At 41.2% G+C, this 17,181-nt stretch overlaps 1 protein-coding gene across 7 annotated transcripts in view; it reads left to right on the top strand.

Moving 5' to 3' along the window:
* Pde4d (phosphodiesterase 4D) overlaps positions 1-17,181 on the top strand; it is a 1,387,978-nt gene that overhangs the window by 1,061,587 nt on the left and 309,210 nt on the right. The window contains exon 1 of one of the 7 annotated variants that reach the window (XM_048442994.3): positions 7,283-7,511. The exons of the other annotated variants lie outside the window; for them this stretch is intronic. Coding sequence (XP_048298951.1) covers positions 7,423-7,511 — 89 coding nt within the window. The 5' untranslated portion in view covers positions 7,283-7,422. Of the gene's footprint in view, positions 1-7,282; positions 7,512-17,181 lie in introns of those variants that run through there. 7 annotated transcript variants of the gene reach the window in all.

Here is a 17,181-nt window from a genome sequence, read left to right on the forward strand (position 1 = left end):
GAAGTAACTATTTTTTATACTTTATTGTTTTTAATTGAACTATACATTTCTCCGCTCCCCATCCTTCTTCCCCTCTCCCCTTCCACCCTTCCCCCTGTCCCCCCTCCCATGCTCCCAATTTACTCAGGAGATTTTGTCTTTTTGTCCTTCCTAGGTAGATTCATGTATTTCTCTCTTATAGTCTTCTTTGTTGTCTAGGTTCTGTGGGGTTGTCAACTGTAGGTTAGTTATTCTTTGCTTTATACCTAAAAGCCCCTTGTGAATGAGTACATACTATATTTGTCTTTCTGAGTCTGGGTTATCTCGGTCGGTATGATTTTTTTCTAGTTCTGTCCATTTGCCTGCATTAGTTTTTACCATTGAGTAAAACACCACTGTGTAAATGTACCACATTTTTCTTATCCATTCTTCACTGAAGGGCATCTAGGTTTTGACCATTATGAATAATGCTGCTATGAACATGGTTGAGTAAATATCCTTGCAGTGGGATTGAGCATCCTTTGGGTACATGCCCAAGAATAGTATAGCTAGGTCTTGAGGTAGATTAATTCCTAATTTTCTGAGAAATTGCCATATCGATTTCCAAAGCAGCTGTGAAAGTTTGCACTCCCACAAACAATGGAAGAGTGTTCCCCTGACTCCACATCCTCTCCGGCATAAGTTGTCATCAGTGTTTTTATCTTGGCCATTCTTACAGGTGTAAAATGGAATCTCAGAGTTGTTTTGATTTGCATTTATCTGATGGCTAAGGATGTTGAGCATTTCCTTAAGTGCCATTCAGTCATTTGAGATTCCTCTGTTGAGAGTCCTCTGTTTAGGTCTCTACACCATTTTTTAAAATGGGATCATTTTTTCTTTTGATGTGTTGTTTCTGTAGCTCTTTTGTACATTTTGGAGATCAGCCCTCTGTCCTATGTGGGGATAGCGCAGATCCTTTCCCATTTTGTAGGTGGCTATTTTGTCTTGTTGATCATGGCCTTTGCTTTACAGAAACTTATGTTTCAGAATATCACATTTTTCTCTTAGTGTCTGAGCTACTGGAGTTATATTTAGGAAGTAGTCTCCTGTGCCTATGTATTCAAGGTTACTTCCCACTTTCTCTTCTATGAGGTTCAGTGTGGTTGGTTTTATGTTGAGGTCTTTGATCCATTTGGACTTGAGTTTTGTGCTTGGTGTTAGATATGGATCTATTTGCAGTCTTCTACATGTTGATATCCAGTTATGCCAGCACCAAAGAAAAGATGCTTTCTTTTTACTATTTTGTAATTTTGGCCTCTTTGTCAAAAATCAGGTATTCATAGGTGTGTGGGTTGACATCCGAGTCTTCAATTCAATTCTGTTGGTCCTCCTATCTGTTTTTATGCCAGTACCAGGCTGTTTTTAGTACTGTAGCTCTGTAGTAGAGTTTGAAGTCAGAGATTGTGATACCTCCAGAAGTTTCTTTAGTGTAAGGATCGTTTTGACCATCTTTTGTTTTAGGTTTTTCCATAAGAAGTTGAGTATTGTTCTTTTGCGGTCTGTGAAGAATTTTGCTGGGATTTTGATGGGTGTTGCATTGAATCTGTAGATTGCTTTTGGTAAGAGTGCCATGTTTGGTATGTTAATTCTGCCTATCCAAAAGCATGGGAGATCCTTCCATTTTCTTATGCCTTCTTCAATTTATTTCTTCAAATACTTAAAGTTCTTGTCATACAGTTCTTTTACTTGTTTGGTTAGAGTTACCCCAAGACATTTTATGTTATTTGTGGCTATTGTAAAGGGTGATGTTTCTCTGATTTCTTTTTCAGTCCATTTATCATTTGTATATAGGAGGGCTACTGATTTTTTTGAGTTCCTATTATATCCTGCTACATTACTGAAGGTGTCTATCAGTTGTAGGAGTTCCCTGGTGGTATTTTGGGGGTCACTTATGCATAGTATCATATTATCAGCAAATAATGAAAGTTTGACTTCTTTTCCAATTTGTATCGCGTTAATTTTTTTTGTCTTATTGCTCTAGCTAGAACCTCACATACTATATTGAATAGACATAGAGAGAGTTAACAACATTGTCTTGTTGCTGATTTCTGTGGGATCACTTTGAGTTTCTCTTCCTTTAGTTTGATGTTGGCTGTTGGTTTGCTGTGTATTTCCTTTATTATGTTTAGGTATATTCTTTGTATCCATGAGGAACATTGCCAAACTGTTCTTATGGAGCTATGGTTACCTTGCTGCCCAAATCACACAAATATACAACAAATAAATAGAATTACAGACTGATCTTTTTCATGAACATTGATGCAAAAATACTGGCAAACTGAATACAAGAACACATCAGAAAAATCATCCAACATGACAAAGTAGGCTTCATCCCAGAGATGCAGGGATGGTTCAACAAACGAAAATTCGTCAATGCAATCTACCATATAAGCCATATAAAGAACTAAAAGAAAAAAAAAATAATCATTTCATTAGATGCTGAAAAAGTAACTTTTTTATTGGACTATTTTTTAACTGAAAGTGTTTTTAACAGGATAAAAGTCCCTTCTCCTCTCTTAAAAAGTTACATTGTTAATGGTGGAACCTAGAGTGTGTGTGTGTGTGTGTGTGTGTGTGTGTGTTTTTAGGATACTTTGATGTAAATTACCATTTTGTTCCACTCAATACCTCTACAAAGGCCCTGTAATCAGAGTGGATGTGTTAGGCATTGAAAATCAGCAAGGTCATGTGACACATTCTAGCTCTAATGTCTGCTTCCTTTGACTTCCCTTTTCCTGAGCGTTTGCCTGATGGTGTTTCCTTTTAAAAAAACATTCTTTAAAAATTTTGGTAATAATAGTTTGTTTGTAATAGTGATGTTTGTCTTTCTGATTTCGTTATTTTATTTATTATTATTTTATTTTTTATGGAAGGGAAGGTAATTAAAGTTACACACACACACACACACACACACACACACACACACACGCATGCGCGTGTTCTTTAACTGCTAAGCTTTAACTCCGGCCCTTCTTCCTACCCTACTTAAGTATTTAAGAGTTCCATCAAAAGTTCGATCAAATTGTCTTTTAAATTCCTAAATCGTTTCTATATATACTTCATTATAGATGGAGACCTTAAGTAAAGCATTTGATCCACAATCCACAGTGGAATTGATCCTGTATTCTTATATTTAAGCATGCCTTTGTTTATTGTGTTTGTCATGTTCTATTGATCTCTACGTTTCAATGGTAATTTATTTATTTGCATCCTGGGACATATAAGAGAGTGGATATATTTACAACTGATTAAAATATAGACCATGCTCTCCATGCATTCCAGTACATAAATTAATTGGTCTCCATTTTAGAACTTGGGATTATTGACCTGTAAAATCAACTAAACTCACATAAGGCTTGGAATGAAAATAGTTTATATCTATAAATGAAAGTGAAGTGTCTGCTGCAAAATAATGCTAAGATCTTCTTTGAATTGCAAAAAACTTCCACCCACAGAAATAATCTACCATTTATTATCGCAAGCAATTAATGTAATAAAGCCTCTTATAAATCACAGTAACTGGTCTTAAATGGACATTTAGTTTCAATAAATGTACCAGATAATTGTCGAGTTTTCTTTTGTTAATGCCTTTGTAATTGATCATTTTAAAATACAGGTTTTATGATTTTATTTTTTAATTAAAATATAATTAAATCACTTCTCTCATTTTTCCCCCTTTAGCTCCTCCCATGACACCTTCCTGTAACCCCTCTCATGGCCCCCTCACCCCATCATTCCTTCTCAAATTGATGGCCTTATTTTTTCCATTGTTGTTGATAGGTATATAAAAATGCATAGGTACTTAGTGTACCCTGCTGAACTCTGAGTCTTTTCTTTTTCCTGTGTGTATGTGATTTCAGAGCTCACCACTTTGTGTTGGAGAGCTGATTAAGAGGCTCAGAGAGGCTAATGTCCCCTCTAGTAGCCGTCAGTATTTGCCCATAATTCTTTGACTAGGGCTGTGATATCCCCTACCCCACGAGAATTTTTTCCCCTTCCACATCAACATATCTGTTGCTATTATCAGTGTTCGGGTCTTGAAAATCCAAATATTATAATACTATTCTCATCAAAGGTAACTGCTCGCTATACAGCAAATGTTCACTTCTGTCACTTCTAGCTTAGAGTCTTTAACCAACAACTATTTCAAAACGAAGCATTATCCTGAAACCCCTTTATCTGACTGCTCTGGTTTCCTGAGGCAATGCGTTTCAACACAGCACAGCCCCGCTAGCTAATGTAACTATGTTTCTCTGGTCTACTTCACATGCGCTAACTCTCTCTGGTCCTGTTTGCTCATGACTCAGTATGTAAGTAAATGAATCCACATGTGCTTATGATTCCGTTTCCCCACATCTATACCCACAAGTCTCGGTTTAACTTCGGGTGGCTGGCTCCTATAAAGGAAATCCCGAGTTTCTGGGTCAGACCCCAACACCCAAATCTGTCATTTGCAGCATCTGGAATCTTGGAACAAAACTAGGAGAATTATTCAAGAGACCAAAAAGAAGAGACAGGAGGCCTTATTTAGAACTCTGCAGAATAGAAGGTCTAAGTGGCTGCAGGAGTTGGGTACTTGAAGGAGATGTGGGGCAGACTGGGATTCCTGCAATCGTCCCTAAATTGGAATGAGTTTAATCTTTAATTATTTTTTTTTTAGATTTCATACATGAATACTGTATGTAACAATAAGAACAGAGAGGAAAAACTTTGGTTTCGTGAGATTAATTCAAGTATTTAAAGTTTTCTGCTCTCTTTCTACCTCTAAACATAGGACATGAAAGTTGTAAGTTGCTGGCTGGAGCACAAATACAGCAAAGGTGTGCTCTAGAAAACATTGTTTGTTGTGGCTTGACATTCCATTTGCCTAAATTCTCACGTCTGTAGAGTAATGGCCAGTCCCTACTATTGTGGGCATGGGGGTGCATCCATTTAACCCAGTACTTAGGAAACAGGGTTTCTATGAATTCAAGAATAGCATGGTCTACATAGCAAGTTTCAGGCCAAGGTTGCATTGTGTGGGGGGCGTGTGTGGTGTGTGTGTGTGTGTGTGTGTGTGTGTGTGTGTGTGTGTGTGTGTGAAAACAAAGGAAATAAATTACTAGTGAAAATCTGTCTGGGAGCCTTGGTCTGGATGAAAAGGTAGGGTTTGTCTTATTGTAAATAAAACTATAGGGAAGGAAATTTGACCTCAAGGCTCTGTGGGCTCAAGCTCTTGTCACCAAGCCTGGTGACGTGAGTTCACTACCCACAAACCATATGGTGAAAGAGAGAGAACCAACTTCCTCCTACCTGTTTTCCTCTGACATGTGTATGCCGCAAACACACACACACACACACACACACACACACACACACACACACACAAACTCATGTATGCAAGCAAAATTAAACATTTTTTAATTATAAAAGTAAGACTATAACAGGTAATATTGGGGAACCTCAAAAGCTTTCTGTAAGTACCAGACACTAATGATGCTGTTTGCCCTGCACAATGTAGAACCTCATGTAAGGAAGAAGATTTCAATCTTTCATGACAGATAAAAGTATCAGCTCTAGTCTCCTATTTCTGCGTGTTCTTCTTCTCCTTTTATACCCAGTCTCCTCTTCTTGTGAGCCCTGCAGGACCCCTCCCTACCTGAACAGTCAACCTGTCTTCCAATACTGCCTTGCTTCAGTATCATACAGAGCCATTCTGCTAAATACGAAGTTGTCGTCTATGCAGTACTGTGTTAGGAATGGAGCTGCACTACCTAAAAGCTACCTTTGCGTAGAGGTGAATAGATTGATGGGAACCGAGTGGCAGCTGTGGAATTTCACACAACGAAAAGACAGATGGCCTAGGCCTTGGCTCCCTTCTAAGAATCCCAGGACCTGCCTTTCCAGTATGAAATCAGAATTCTTCCCTAGAAGTACAAATGCCCTTTGTTAATCAATAAAATATTGCAGGTTGGTTCCAGCAGAGTTTGTTCAGACTGGAGTTCTTAGCTTCAAAGTTGGTGATATGCCAGGCAGCTACCTCTCACTTACTCTCTGAGTGTGCAGGTCAGGTGATAAAGGCATGCAACGGTCCTAATGCTTTGTACTGCACATCTGCAGAGCATGTAGCTCGTACAGAACCTCCCTGCTGTGCTGGATGCTGTTAGGAAAATGATCGCCTTATTTAACGTCTTCTTCGTTTTGTCAGAAAGCATGTGAGCATTTTGGTCAATAGGAACGGGTGTTAGGAATCGTTCATACTGGCAGGCACTGAGATGATCCCTTAGGGCAACTGGTCCCGCTCGGAGGGGGTTAACCACTTTCCAGAGTTCCCCAAGCTTCTCTAATCTTATCCTAGACAAGTGGAGCTCTGCCTTGGTTTACAATAGAGGTCACAGGCAGGGCAATGCTTAGACAGGGACGGATGGAATTATGCTGTGTTGTCACCATTAAATCCCACTGGCTTGCGAGAGGTGATGACGACACCAGGGTCCCTCGACTCCTTGAAGACCTCTTGAAAAAGAAGTCTCCGCGTCATATGCTGGACTCGTAAACTGTGCCGCGGGACCCGCTTCTGCTTTTATCATTTATGTATCTTGACTGAGGGTTGCTTTAAGGGATTTGTTCAAGAATGAAGAACTGTTTCTAGGGAACAGAAGACAGACAAGACATTGATCTCTGTTGTCAAAGTCACTCACAGCTCACTCTGCAAGGTGACACGGTGGCATGTCTTTGAGGGAAAAGTTGCCAGAGGCACTGAAAGTGATCAGCCTGTTTTCTTCTCACACTGACTGACTGGCAGGGAGGTGATGGTTTCCCCGCAATTACTAAATCCTTGGGGAAGGCTTGCTAATAGTGACAATTCATCCATGTATCTAAGAGAATTTGGAATAAGGAAAATGATTTTGGTAGCTAACTTTGAAATTTAATACTCCTCATCAAGTTTCTCAGTCACGGATACGTGTTTATTTTTTTCTCTAGTGACACCCTCTGGTCACTACTTTTTAACATTCACAGTTAATATAAAGTCGACTCATTTCGATCATACCTACTGTTTGGTGTGTCTACATGTGTGGGGTGTGATACAGTCCTCAGGAGCTGTGCGTGGCCGGGCTATTTAATCTGGGCTATATTTAAAAGCAAATTTTCGAGGGAGTGTCTCGCACACTAATAGTGAGAGAAAGTCTGGGTGAAGCAAGCTCTGTCGCAAAGGGCAAGTGTCACGCAGCAGGAAGTGCTGGGCACCCTTTCCAGCCCTGCCTCAGCCAGCCTGCCACCTCTCTGTCAGCACATACCACCACACTGAAGAAATGCCCTCATTCAGCCACAAGTGCCTCTTGCAGCTTGGAGGGCCCTCCCGCCCCAGGGTCCCGTCCTAGCTCTGACGTTCAACTGTTCCTGTGGATCTTGGCACCCTCTTTACAAATGGCTTTTGTTTGGGATCCACTGGGAGTCACAGTGGCAGGACCATCTCCAAGAACTAGAACAAGATTGCGTTTCTCAAAGTCCTTCAGGTATGGCAACTTCCTTTTGGTAGCAGGGGAGTTATTTTCATCTGCTGTGGGTCCCTTTTCTAGTAAATTCTGTGGGTCCTTAATTCTCGAGGTAGGTTTAATTATCAGCGTTTGAAATAGGAGCTGACTTATTGTAAACACTCGAAATAGTCAGCGGTGTGTGGCATGTGGGAACCTCCTGAAGCTGAAGGAAATTGCCTCACTCTTAGAGCTCATACTGAGAGTTGAGAGGTTAACTTGGCCAAGCATCCCAGTCACCGTACTCAGATCTAGAAGAAAGCAAATGTGTTCACTTGCCTAATCAATTGCTATTGTTGAAAAATCTCCTTGCTTAACTGTAAGATAATTCTCTAACTACCAAGAACGATGTCTGAGCTAATGAAATAAGCGAACGAGAGCTACAAAACCACAGAAGTTTAAGTTACAGGTTAAAGCCCACATTGAAAAGCTGATAGTTTAAGTCTATAATCCACATGGAGACTTTAAAACTTGCCCCACAGAATGAGATAACAGAAATTCCAAGTTAATGCTTTATATAAGCCTGTATTTCTCATGCTTCCCCCTGGGAATCATAGGAAAACTCTCAATCACATGCCTGCTACAAATTGTCAGCGGTGTTCTCCAGCAAAGCTGAGTTAATTTTAACCAAATACCTGGCTGTTCCGCTGGAAGCAAATGCAGCAACAGCAAACAAACGTGAAATTGTTTGCATAATCTTAAGAATGGGTCTTTGTTATTTAGGTCAGTCGCAACAAATTTAGAAAGTGCCAAGCTTATATAGAAGTATCCGCTATTTTTGAGTTAAATCATCCTCTAAAATTACAGAGAACACATTTTAAGATTGGAGTAAAATGTTAATGGCTTATTTGCTTAAAACCAGCAAGGAAAAAATTTAACCGTCAAATAAATTGTATTTCTCCTGGTATTAATTCTTATGTGAAAAGTCAGAACATATACAACAGGATAATCTTGACATTATTTAAGAATAGAATATTTCTGACTCATCAGAAAGGAAAATTTTGTCCTAGATTTTTTTTTGATGAACTATAAAAATTGGGTAAATCAAATTACAAAGACCTAATATCTTTGTCTGTAGGCAAACACTGACAAGGGATAAAGGGGCTCTTAGCAAAATACGTAGATACTGCTTTCACTAACTTCCATGTAAAAAAAAAAAAAGAAGCATTGCCTTAATGATGTTAATTGATGAAGAAATTTGGTTGCATGTCAGAAATCATGTGCCTTTGAAAACTTTGCGTCAAGGAATGTGTGTGGTTTGCTTGCTTATCATTGGTATCCTACACCTGGCTATGTGTCATCGCAGGCTCAGAACTTATTGTCAGTGTCTTAAATATTGTTGCGCGTGTGTCCAAGATTTCTAGGTTTCTCTCACCTTTCAGGTCCGAAAACAAGCTCTGTAGTCTTCCTGCTGAGTAGGTAGAATGAGAGGAAGCTGTGACTCAGGGAGCTGAAGAATCTGAGATCCCTTCAAAAACGCAGCGTTGAAGTTTTGCTTGATTTACAAATAATTTGTGAAAGGTGCCCCTTTTTTCTATCAAAGACAGGCATTTCCTTGGCCAAGCTCTGGTTCTTTCCAAATCCGTGTAAGTGAAGGAGTCTCCATTATCAGTGTCCCGCACTTTAATTCTTGCATGCTTTATTTGTGATAAATGGAAAGGTTGACGATAGTATCTCTGATAGCCTTCAAGGGCCAGTCCCTCTGGGAAACCTGAGCAACTTCATCATTTCTTCATTTCCTCTTGATTTGAAGCAATTCCTTACATTGGGGTGAATTGAACTTTTGTACACGCTGTGTTCATTGTTGTGAGTCCTACCTTGTCTTCCCAACTGGAATGTAGAACCCTTTGGAGTCAGAGACTTCCGTAGGACATGGCTGGCTACTGTCTGTAACCTACTCTTATGCTTAACGCCTTTCACAACTCAAATTGAGTGGAAGGCCAAGGAGATAGGAATGCAGTTGACTACCCCCAGGGACCCAGAGACATCTCAGCTCTCTAAAAGATTATGCTTGCAGCCACAGGGATACAGGAGAATGAAAAAATCATGCCTAACATGTGTCTTTACATTTGAAGCAGACAATACACTATATATATATATATATATATATACATATATATATATGTAGATGCACACAGACACACACACAAGCACATATGTGTATATACGCTTGCATGCTGCAATTAGCTTCTGACTACCATCTAGCATGCTTAGAAATCAAAACAATAAACCACTTATTGAAAACATTCAAAACTTACTTTGGTTTTAAAAACTTTACACACTTTCTCATTTTCTTTTTAATATAAATATCTTTTGAAACATGACCAAAAAAAAGCTGCTCTTGGACTTTAAGAGGTGTTGGATATGAGTCCACTATTTAAGCAACTGAAGGACCTGGTCATTAGCCAGTATTTCTTCATTTGATTTCTACAATATAAGATTGTTTTTCTGGGGCACAATATTTATATATTTATATATTCTGTAATAATTCTCAAATGTGCCTAGTATGGTGTCGCTTTTTGCTTTGACTGTCAAACGGACACGTGGTGCAAGGTGGCACACAGCGCATTAAGCTCAATGCATTTCTGTGGCTAAGTTTCTGCTCCACAGTAGCGTGTGGGCTCAAGGAGAGGCACATCTGTGAGACACAAAACTCAGCTCCTGGGTCTGATTTGTCCAAGGGCTGGAAAAGCATGGTTGCCCTTGAGAATGAAACTCTTAGTTACACAGTATTCAAAATAGATTGGAAATTAGATTTTCAGTAGTGACAAGTCTTTCGTGAGCAACATATGTTTGGGGGAAAGAACAAAGTAATTATATATAGCATTTTTATTGTTTTTTTTCAAGATAGGGTTTCTCTGTATAGTATAGTCCTGACTGACCTGGATCTCACTTTGTAGACCAGGCTGGCCTCGAACTCACAGTGATCTGTCTGTCTCTGCCTCCCAAGTACTTGGATTAAGAGCATGCACCACCACCACCTGGCTTTATATCTAGGTTTTTAAAAGTAAGTTTGAGTTCATACAAAAAGAGAAAGTGATGTGAGGCCTCAGCAGCTAAAGCTGAAGGATTTCTACCCTGAGAAACCACGCGAAAGGAGAGACAGCTCAAATTTGTCTACACACACACACACACACACACACACACACACACACACATACCGCATAAATAGATAAATGTAATAAAAACAGACTTTTAATAGGGAGAGACCGAACAACAGTGGGGAAGGGGAAAGGCAGGCAAGGACACAGGAGTGGAAGGGAGGAAGGGAGGGAGCATGGGAGGGGAGCAGGGAGGGGATTACATAATAGCGACCTTTCCTCTGTGGATTCCCAATGGAGTGCCAAGAGTGTTTAAAGCCATAGGATCCCTGTCAGCAGCAGGGAGCCACTTGCAAAGGTGACTTCTGTTTCTGAGGACATGCACTGACTGCCTCCTCTCAGCTGGGACCCACTCATTTAAGACCAATCTCTCTGGAGCGGCCTCTCACATCTGTTTTGGAGAAGAGAGAAGAATATGCTAGATTTGTGAAAATGATGTGACTGATTTATTTTAGGTATTTACAACTAACATCTTTTTAAATTTTTTTTAAAGAAAACAAACTCTCTTTTTTCATATTACATACCAATCCCGAGTCCCACTCCCTCCTCTCCTCCCATTCCCCCCACCTATCCCCATCCGCTTCTCAGAGAGAGTAAGACACATTGCTTTGGGGAAGGACCAAGGCCCTCCCTACTTTATCTAGGCTGAGCAAGGTATCCATGCAAAGACAATAGATTCCCAAAAAGCCAGTACAAGCAGTATGGAAAAATCCTGGTACTACTGCCTGTGGCCCCCACAGTCTGCCCCAGCCATGCAACTGTCACCCACATTCAGAGGGACTAGTTTGGTCCTATGCTGGTTTCTTCCCTGTCCAGTTGGTGAGCTCCCATGAGCTCAGGTAAACTGTTTCAGTGGGTGTCCCCATCATGGTCTTGACCTCTTTGCTCATATTCTCACTCTTCCTGCTTTTTAACTGGACTTTGGGAGCTCAGTCTAGCGCCCTGATGCAGGTCTCTGCCTCTGTTTCCATCAGTTGCTGGACGAAGGTTCTGTAGTGACATTTAAGATATTCATCAGTCTGACTACAGGGCAAGGCCAGTTCGGGCACCTCTCCTCTATTGCTTAGCGTCTTAGCTGGGTCATCCTTGTGGATTTCTGGGAATTTCTCTAGTGCCAGGTTTCTTGCTAGCCCCATAAAGGGTCCCTCAATCAAACTATCTTTCCTTGCTCTCATTCCTGTCCTTCCTCCATCTCGACTATCCCACTCCTTCAAGTTCTCCCCACTCCCCTCCTCCCCTCATCTTCCCCTTCTGCCCTCCCTACTCCCCTCACCCCAATGCTCCCAATTTTGTTAGACAATCTTGTCTATTTCCCCTTTCCAGGTGGATCTATGTGTTTTTCTCAGGGTTCACCTTGTAACTTAACTTCCCTAGGATCATGAACTATAGACTTAATAGCCTTTGCATTACAGCTGGTAGCCACACAATCCTCTGCAGAAAATGCCTTCCGATTTTGCTTCCCCCTGTATTGACAGGGGTTGTGAGGTACTCTGCAAAACTGAAATTCTCAGATAATAGGGTGAACTCGATTTTGCCGATTGTTTCAACATTTTTTTAACCTCCCCAGAGTTTTAGCGGAACTGCCAAAGCAGTTAAACACATTGAGTGTACTAGAGCCCCGTCGCAGGACTAGTAAAATCTCACCACCACACAGTGACACAGAGTGCTATGCACGGCCTGGAACATGGGGTCTTGTGCTATGAAAAGAAAAAGTAATATCTGCTCAGGTAAGAAAACTTTAATATCTGAAGGTATTCCCTTGGACTCCGAAAAGCGGGTGCCAATCTATGTCTTTGACCTGTGGGTTTTGCTGCAGCAGGTGTAAGCAAGGTTCGTAAAAGAGCGCATGGTCTGTGGCTACTCTGCCCCTTACCTATACCCAAGAAATAGATAGGAATCAGTGACTATGGAATCAAAGTTGTCAATGTCTGCCTGGAAACACTGGCTCCATCCCTCCTCTTAGGAAGGGAGTGCTACCAGCCAATCAGGAGATCTGGAACACTGCTTTCCATAACTCGTCCAAGGAGAAGCTACCATGTGCCACATTTTTTTTGGTTCTGAGAACTTCTCAGGTTGTTTCTATTGTTTCTAGTGATCCCCAACTCATCTCATTTTATTCCTTAGAGTTAAGTAAAGGGAATGGGCAAAATTGCTGTCAAATAGTAGAGGAAGAAGAGGGGATTTGGAAACCAAGGACTTGCATAGAGGAGAGTCAGGAAGTCAGGACCAAGAACAATAGGAGCTAAGCAGAGCATGGTGGTACAGGACTTTAATTCCAGCAAGAGGCAGAGGCAGAGGCAGAGGCCAGAGGGCAGAGGCCAGAGGGCAGAGGCCAGAGGGCAGAGGCCAGAGGGCAGAGGCCAGAGGGCAGAGGCCAGAGAGCAGAGGGCAGAGGCAGAGGCAGAGGCAGGCGAATCTGTAAGTTTGAAGTCAGCCTGGTCTACAGAGTTTGTTCCAGGATAGTCAGAGCTACACAGAGAAACTCTGACTTGGGGCGCAGGGAGAAGAATAGGAACTCATTTATAGCAGGTGCTTAACCCTTCCCAGAGGTGTATGCTATCTCATATACGTAGATCTACAAAAGAGCCTCAGGCCATGGATTCAGCATCACCTTGGTTTTATGAATGAAGCAAGACAGTATGTAGAAGTTTGCCTAAGGATGAACTCTGGCACATCATCCTACAACTTGGAAACCTGAGAGAAAAAAAAGGAGAGAAAAAATGAGAAAAAGAGGGAGGGAGACAAAGGGAGAGAGGAATGAAGGGACAGAGGGAGGGAGAGAATGACACTGTGATTTTATGTGATTTGTTTCCTCCCTGAGGGTTTTTTTTTCTTCCCTTCTTGGACTTTCATCTGACTTTTTCATCTAACCAAAACCTCTAGTCATATTGTAAAATTCTGTTACAAAAATGTTGCTCCTTGGCCAGCTGCTCAAAGATCAAGAGACCAGTTAGAGACTAGCATCCTGATCATTAAACTAGTCTTCTTATTGGACCTTAAATTGTGAGTATATTTACTAAGCTGACAATGAAAAATCAATCACCCGCAGTTAACATTTATACTTAATAAAAATGTCAGTATAATCCGTCACTGACATTATGGTGAGCCATAGCTCAGACTAGGTGACTTTGGCTTTTGAGCCAAACACCAGGCAGGCTTAAATGCCGGCTCTGTTGATTTCTCAGTTGGGCAGTTCTCCTGGCCTCCAGAAACCAATGCCATGTCTATAAATGGAAAATGAAAACACCTACTTTATAAGGTCATTGTGCAGATTGAGCGAAAATATGTGCACAGAGACAGGCCTTCCTGCCACCTCTTTTATAGCATTTTCTACATGTCCCTTGTCACTTCATGAATTTTGTGATGTCCCTCCTCAAATATGTTTAGAGACTAGATGCCATTCCTGAGACCACTCCTGGTCCCACAACCATATAACACGGCTGACTTAGAGACAGTGTACTTCCAGGCACTTTGCACATGCATACAAGTTTACCTTGGAAGTCGCAGAAGTTAACTGGCACTAAAGCCGCAACGGTGAAGTTCAAATTTCCACATCATTACTTACAGACAGCTATTTGACATTAGAAAATTTGCTTAACTCCATGAGCCTTGGTTTCCTTCTCTTTAAAGCCGAGTGCAGTGTAGACTGTGTTGGCTGTGTAAAGTTCCCCTTACATAAACAGCCCTAAGGTGAACGCTAAACTATTATTAACTCTAGGACATATGTTCTGCATAGCAAAGACTTTTTTCTTGTTTGTTCTTCCTGTGTATTCCACTCCCTGGGGGTGGGCAGGGGCTTTTGGCATGCCGTCAATGTTTGGTATATGCACTGAGTTAATAAAACTGTTAGGAAATATTTTCAGCCCTCTGCTAAGCATGGGGCACTCTGATTCACTCTGTTGCCTTCATGGTAAAGAAGGGTTGGTGATAATGGGACCTGACTGTTCTTTTGGATAGATTAAGAACCCATAGGCTGTGTCCTGTAAAAATCTCTGTCCTGTGTGTCAGCCCCATTCAATCCAAAGCATTTAACTCGATGCCTTCAGTCAGACAGCCAGGGCAGACACTTGGCGCTCACATGACAGTGCTGTGTAGCCTAGCTATTAAGAAGTAGTGAATGTTGAATATATATTGTCATTTTAGAATATTTTATTTGACTTTAACTTTCTAGGTTTTTGTTTGTTTTTGTTTTGTTTTCATTTTTGAGACAGGCTTTCTCTGAGATGCCCTGGCTGTCCTGGAACTCACTCTGTAGATCAGGCTGGCCTCTAACTCACAGAGATCCACCTGCCTCTGCCTCCCAAGTGCTGGGATTAGAGATGTGCACAACTACTGACCAGCCACTTTCTGCAATTTTTAATAGTTTCTGAACATACTAACCTATAAATATTCCTAAAACTTTATGGCTCTCAGCAACTATGATGGCCATTTCAGCACACTTTTACGCCTGATATATAATTAACCCTTGGAAACATTCACCTCACCATAATAGTGTTGTAGTAAGGGGTTAAAATGGATGAGGTCTCTGTAGGAAATGAACATATTAACAATAAAGAAAGAAACAGAATTGAGATACGAGGTTTTGCTTGAAAAACTCAGTAAGCCTTCATCAAGAAAGTGATCATTTATTTTACTATCAATCTAAACATCCATTCCATACATCCATTCCATACATTTGCAGTCCCTGGCATCCAACATGTGACTCAGAATTAAATGTACCACGACAATGGAACCATGTGGAAACCAACTTCATTACTGACTTTGTAATGTAATCTAATGATCAGGCTGCAGCATAATGAATGAATATGCCTCTGCTTTTCCATCACTGTGAAAATGCAAGAAGAAGAGAAGGGAGAAGAACAAAGGAAGAGGAGGTGGGAAGAGGGACAGTTTCCTACATGCTTTCGGCTCCTTTGTTTCTTATAACTTTCTGAAAGGTTTGTGTGTGGAAATATTGAAGTAAAAACTTGTAAGTTAAAATTTAACAGCAGCAGTTAAGCCTATAGTATTAGAGGTCGGGACTTGCTAGGTCTTTCTGCACATTTTTCTGCAGAACATAGATGTCAGTGTAAAGGCAATAAAGTAATGAGTCCTCCATTTTCCAAAGGAATCATGCAAGTCAGGTAGGGCCATGGGTCCCTTTAATCCAAGCACTTGGGAGGCAGAGGCAGTCAGAACTCTATGAGTTCCATGTCACTCTAATCTGCACAGGATTGTGTAGTGAGTCTCCGCACCAAGAAAATCGGGGGAGAAAGAGGAATCATACAAGTTTTAAATCTTGCAATAGAAGGAAGCTGGCCAGAGCAGACTTCTCTAACACATACATTTTCAGCCTGGAGCTTATAAATATTATCTTCGTAAGGCTTGTCACTTGATCCCTTTTGGCAATTATCTTGTCTTTAATTGATTTGTGGATTAGCCCCTGAACATTGCTATGCTTAAAGAATGCCGTGGTGTGGTCTGTTTATGTAGGGAAGCAAAATAGATTGACTGAGAGGAGAGGCTTAAGTCGATAAAATATTCTTGGTATGGGGCCCTTTTTACTTGTTGCACACTAGCATTGTTTAGAAAGAGGATGAAAAATTAACTGAACCTGATCCATGTTTTTATGCAAAGGGAAGATTTATGCACTGTTGAGCAGCCACGTTAACTCGGTGATGTAAGTGCATTCTCTAGTGGAAGGGTGGTCACTTTAGGAGAGAGGAGAACATAACAGAAGACAAAGATGCCTTCCTGCCATCTCTGGGTGGACCTGCCACAAAGCCCTCATGGGCTGTTTGCAGGAAGGGCGCCTGCTCTGATCTCGGCACTGCGGGATGGAAATATCTCTTTACTCATACTCGGAGAGCAACTTTGTCTCGTGTCTGACTGACAGTCCTTGGGAAACGATGAGATGTCTTCTGCTGTAACTTTGTTTCTTCGTTTCTTGCTAAAACATTCGAGATGCCTATTGACCATGGGTGGTAGAAAGATTGTCAGGGACCCTAAATCTAGTGGAATTGTTTATGACCTTAGGCTCCCCTTCTGAGGAGAACAAGGGACCTTGTGTAACTGCTGGGCTCTGTGCTGATTTCGGACATACATGGGGGAAAGCAGCACGCAGTTTCTCTGCCCAAAGCAAATCTGTGTGAGCTGAAACAACCTGAGCATCCGGGAGGTGCCCCTTGCAGAAACACTGAGAAAGGAATGGGGGAAATGACTGGCTAGGGAAGAAGAGTTTTCAAAAGCTTGATGTTTATATTCATTCTGCCTTCATTCATCTGCCTTTTCTTTTTATAAAGCATTTTGCCTACTAAATCTTGTGACCCTTCACAATCTATGAGATGCGACTGTGCCACTCTTGAGAAAAGCATACAAGTCTTTGTTCACACACACAAGCAGCACAACACTGTAATCTAGACCAAATGACATCTGCTCCCAAGGACGCCTTCTCAGGATCTGCTCTAGTCCCCAAGAAGATACCTGCTATCCCGACTTCCTAATAGCATTAGTGCCTGGTGAGTGGTTTTGAACTCGACATGAAGGCTGGGAAGATGGCTCAGCGCGTAACT

The sequence above is a fragment of the Myodes glareolus genome, chromosome 15 (genome assembly GCF_982192425.1).
Source record: "Myodes glareolus chromosome 15, mMyoGla1.1, whole genome shotgun sequence".
Lineage (NCBI taxonomy): Eukaryota > Metazoa > Chordata > Mammalia > Rodentia > Cricetidae > Myodes > Myodes glareolus.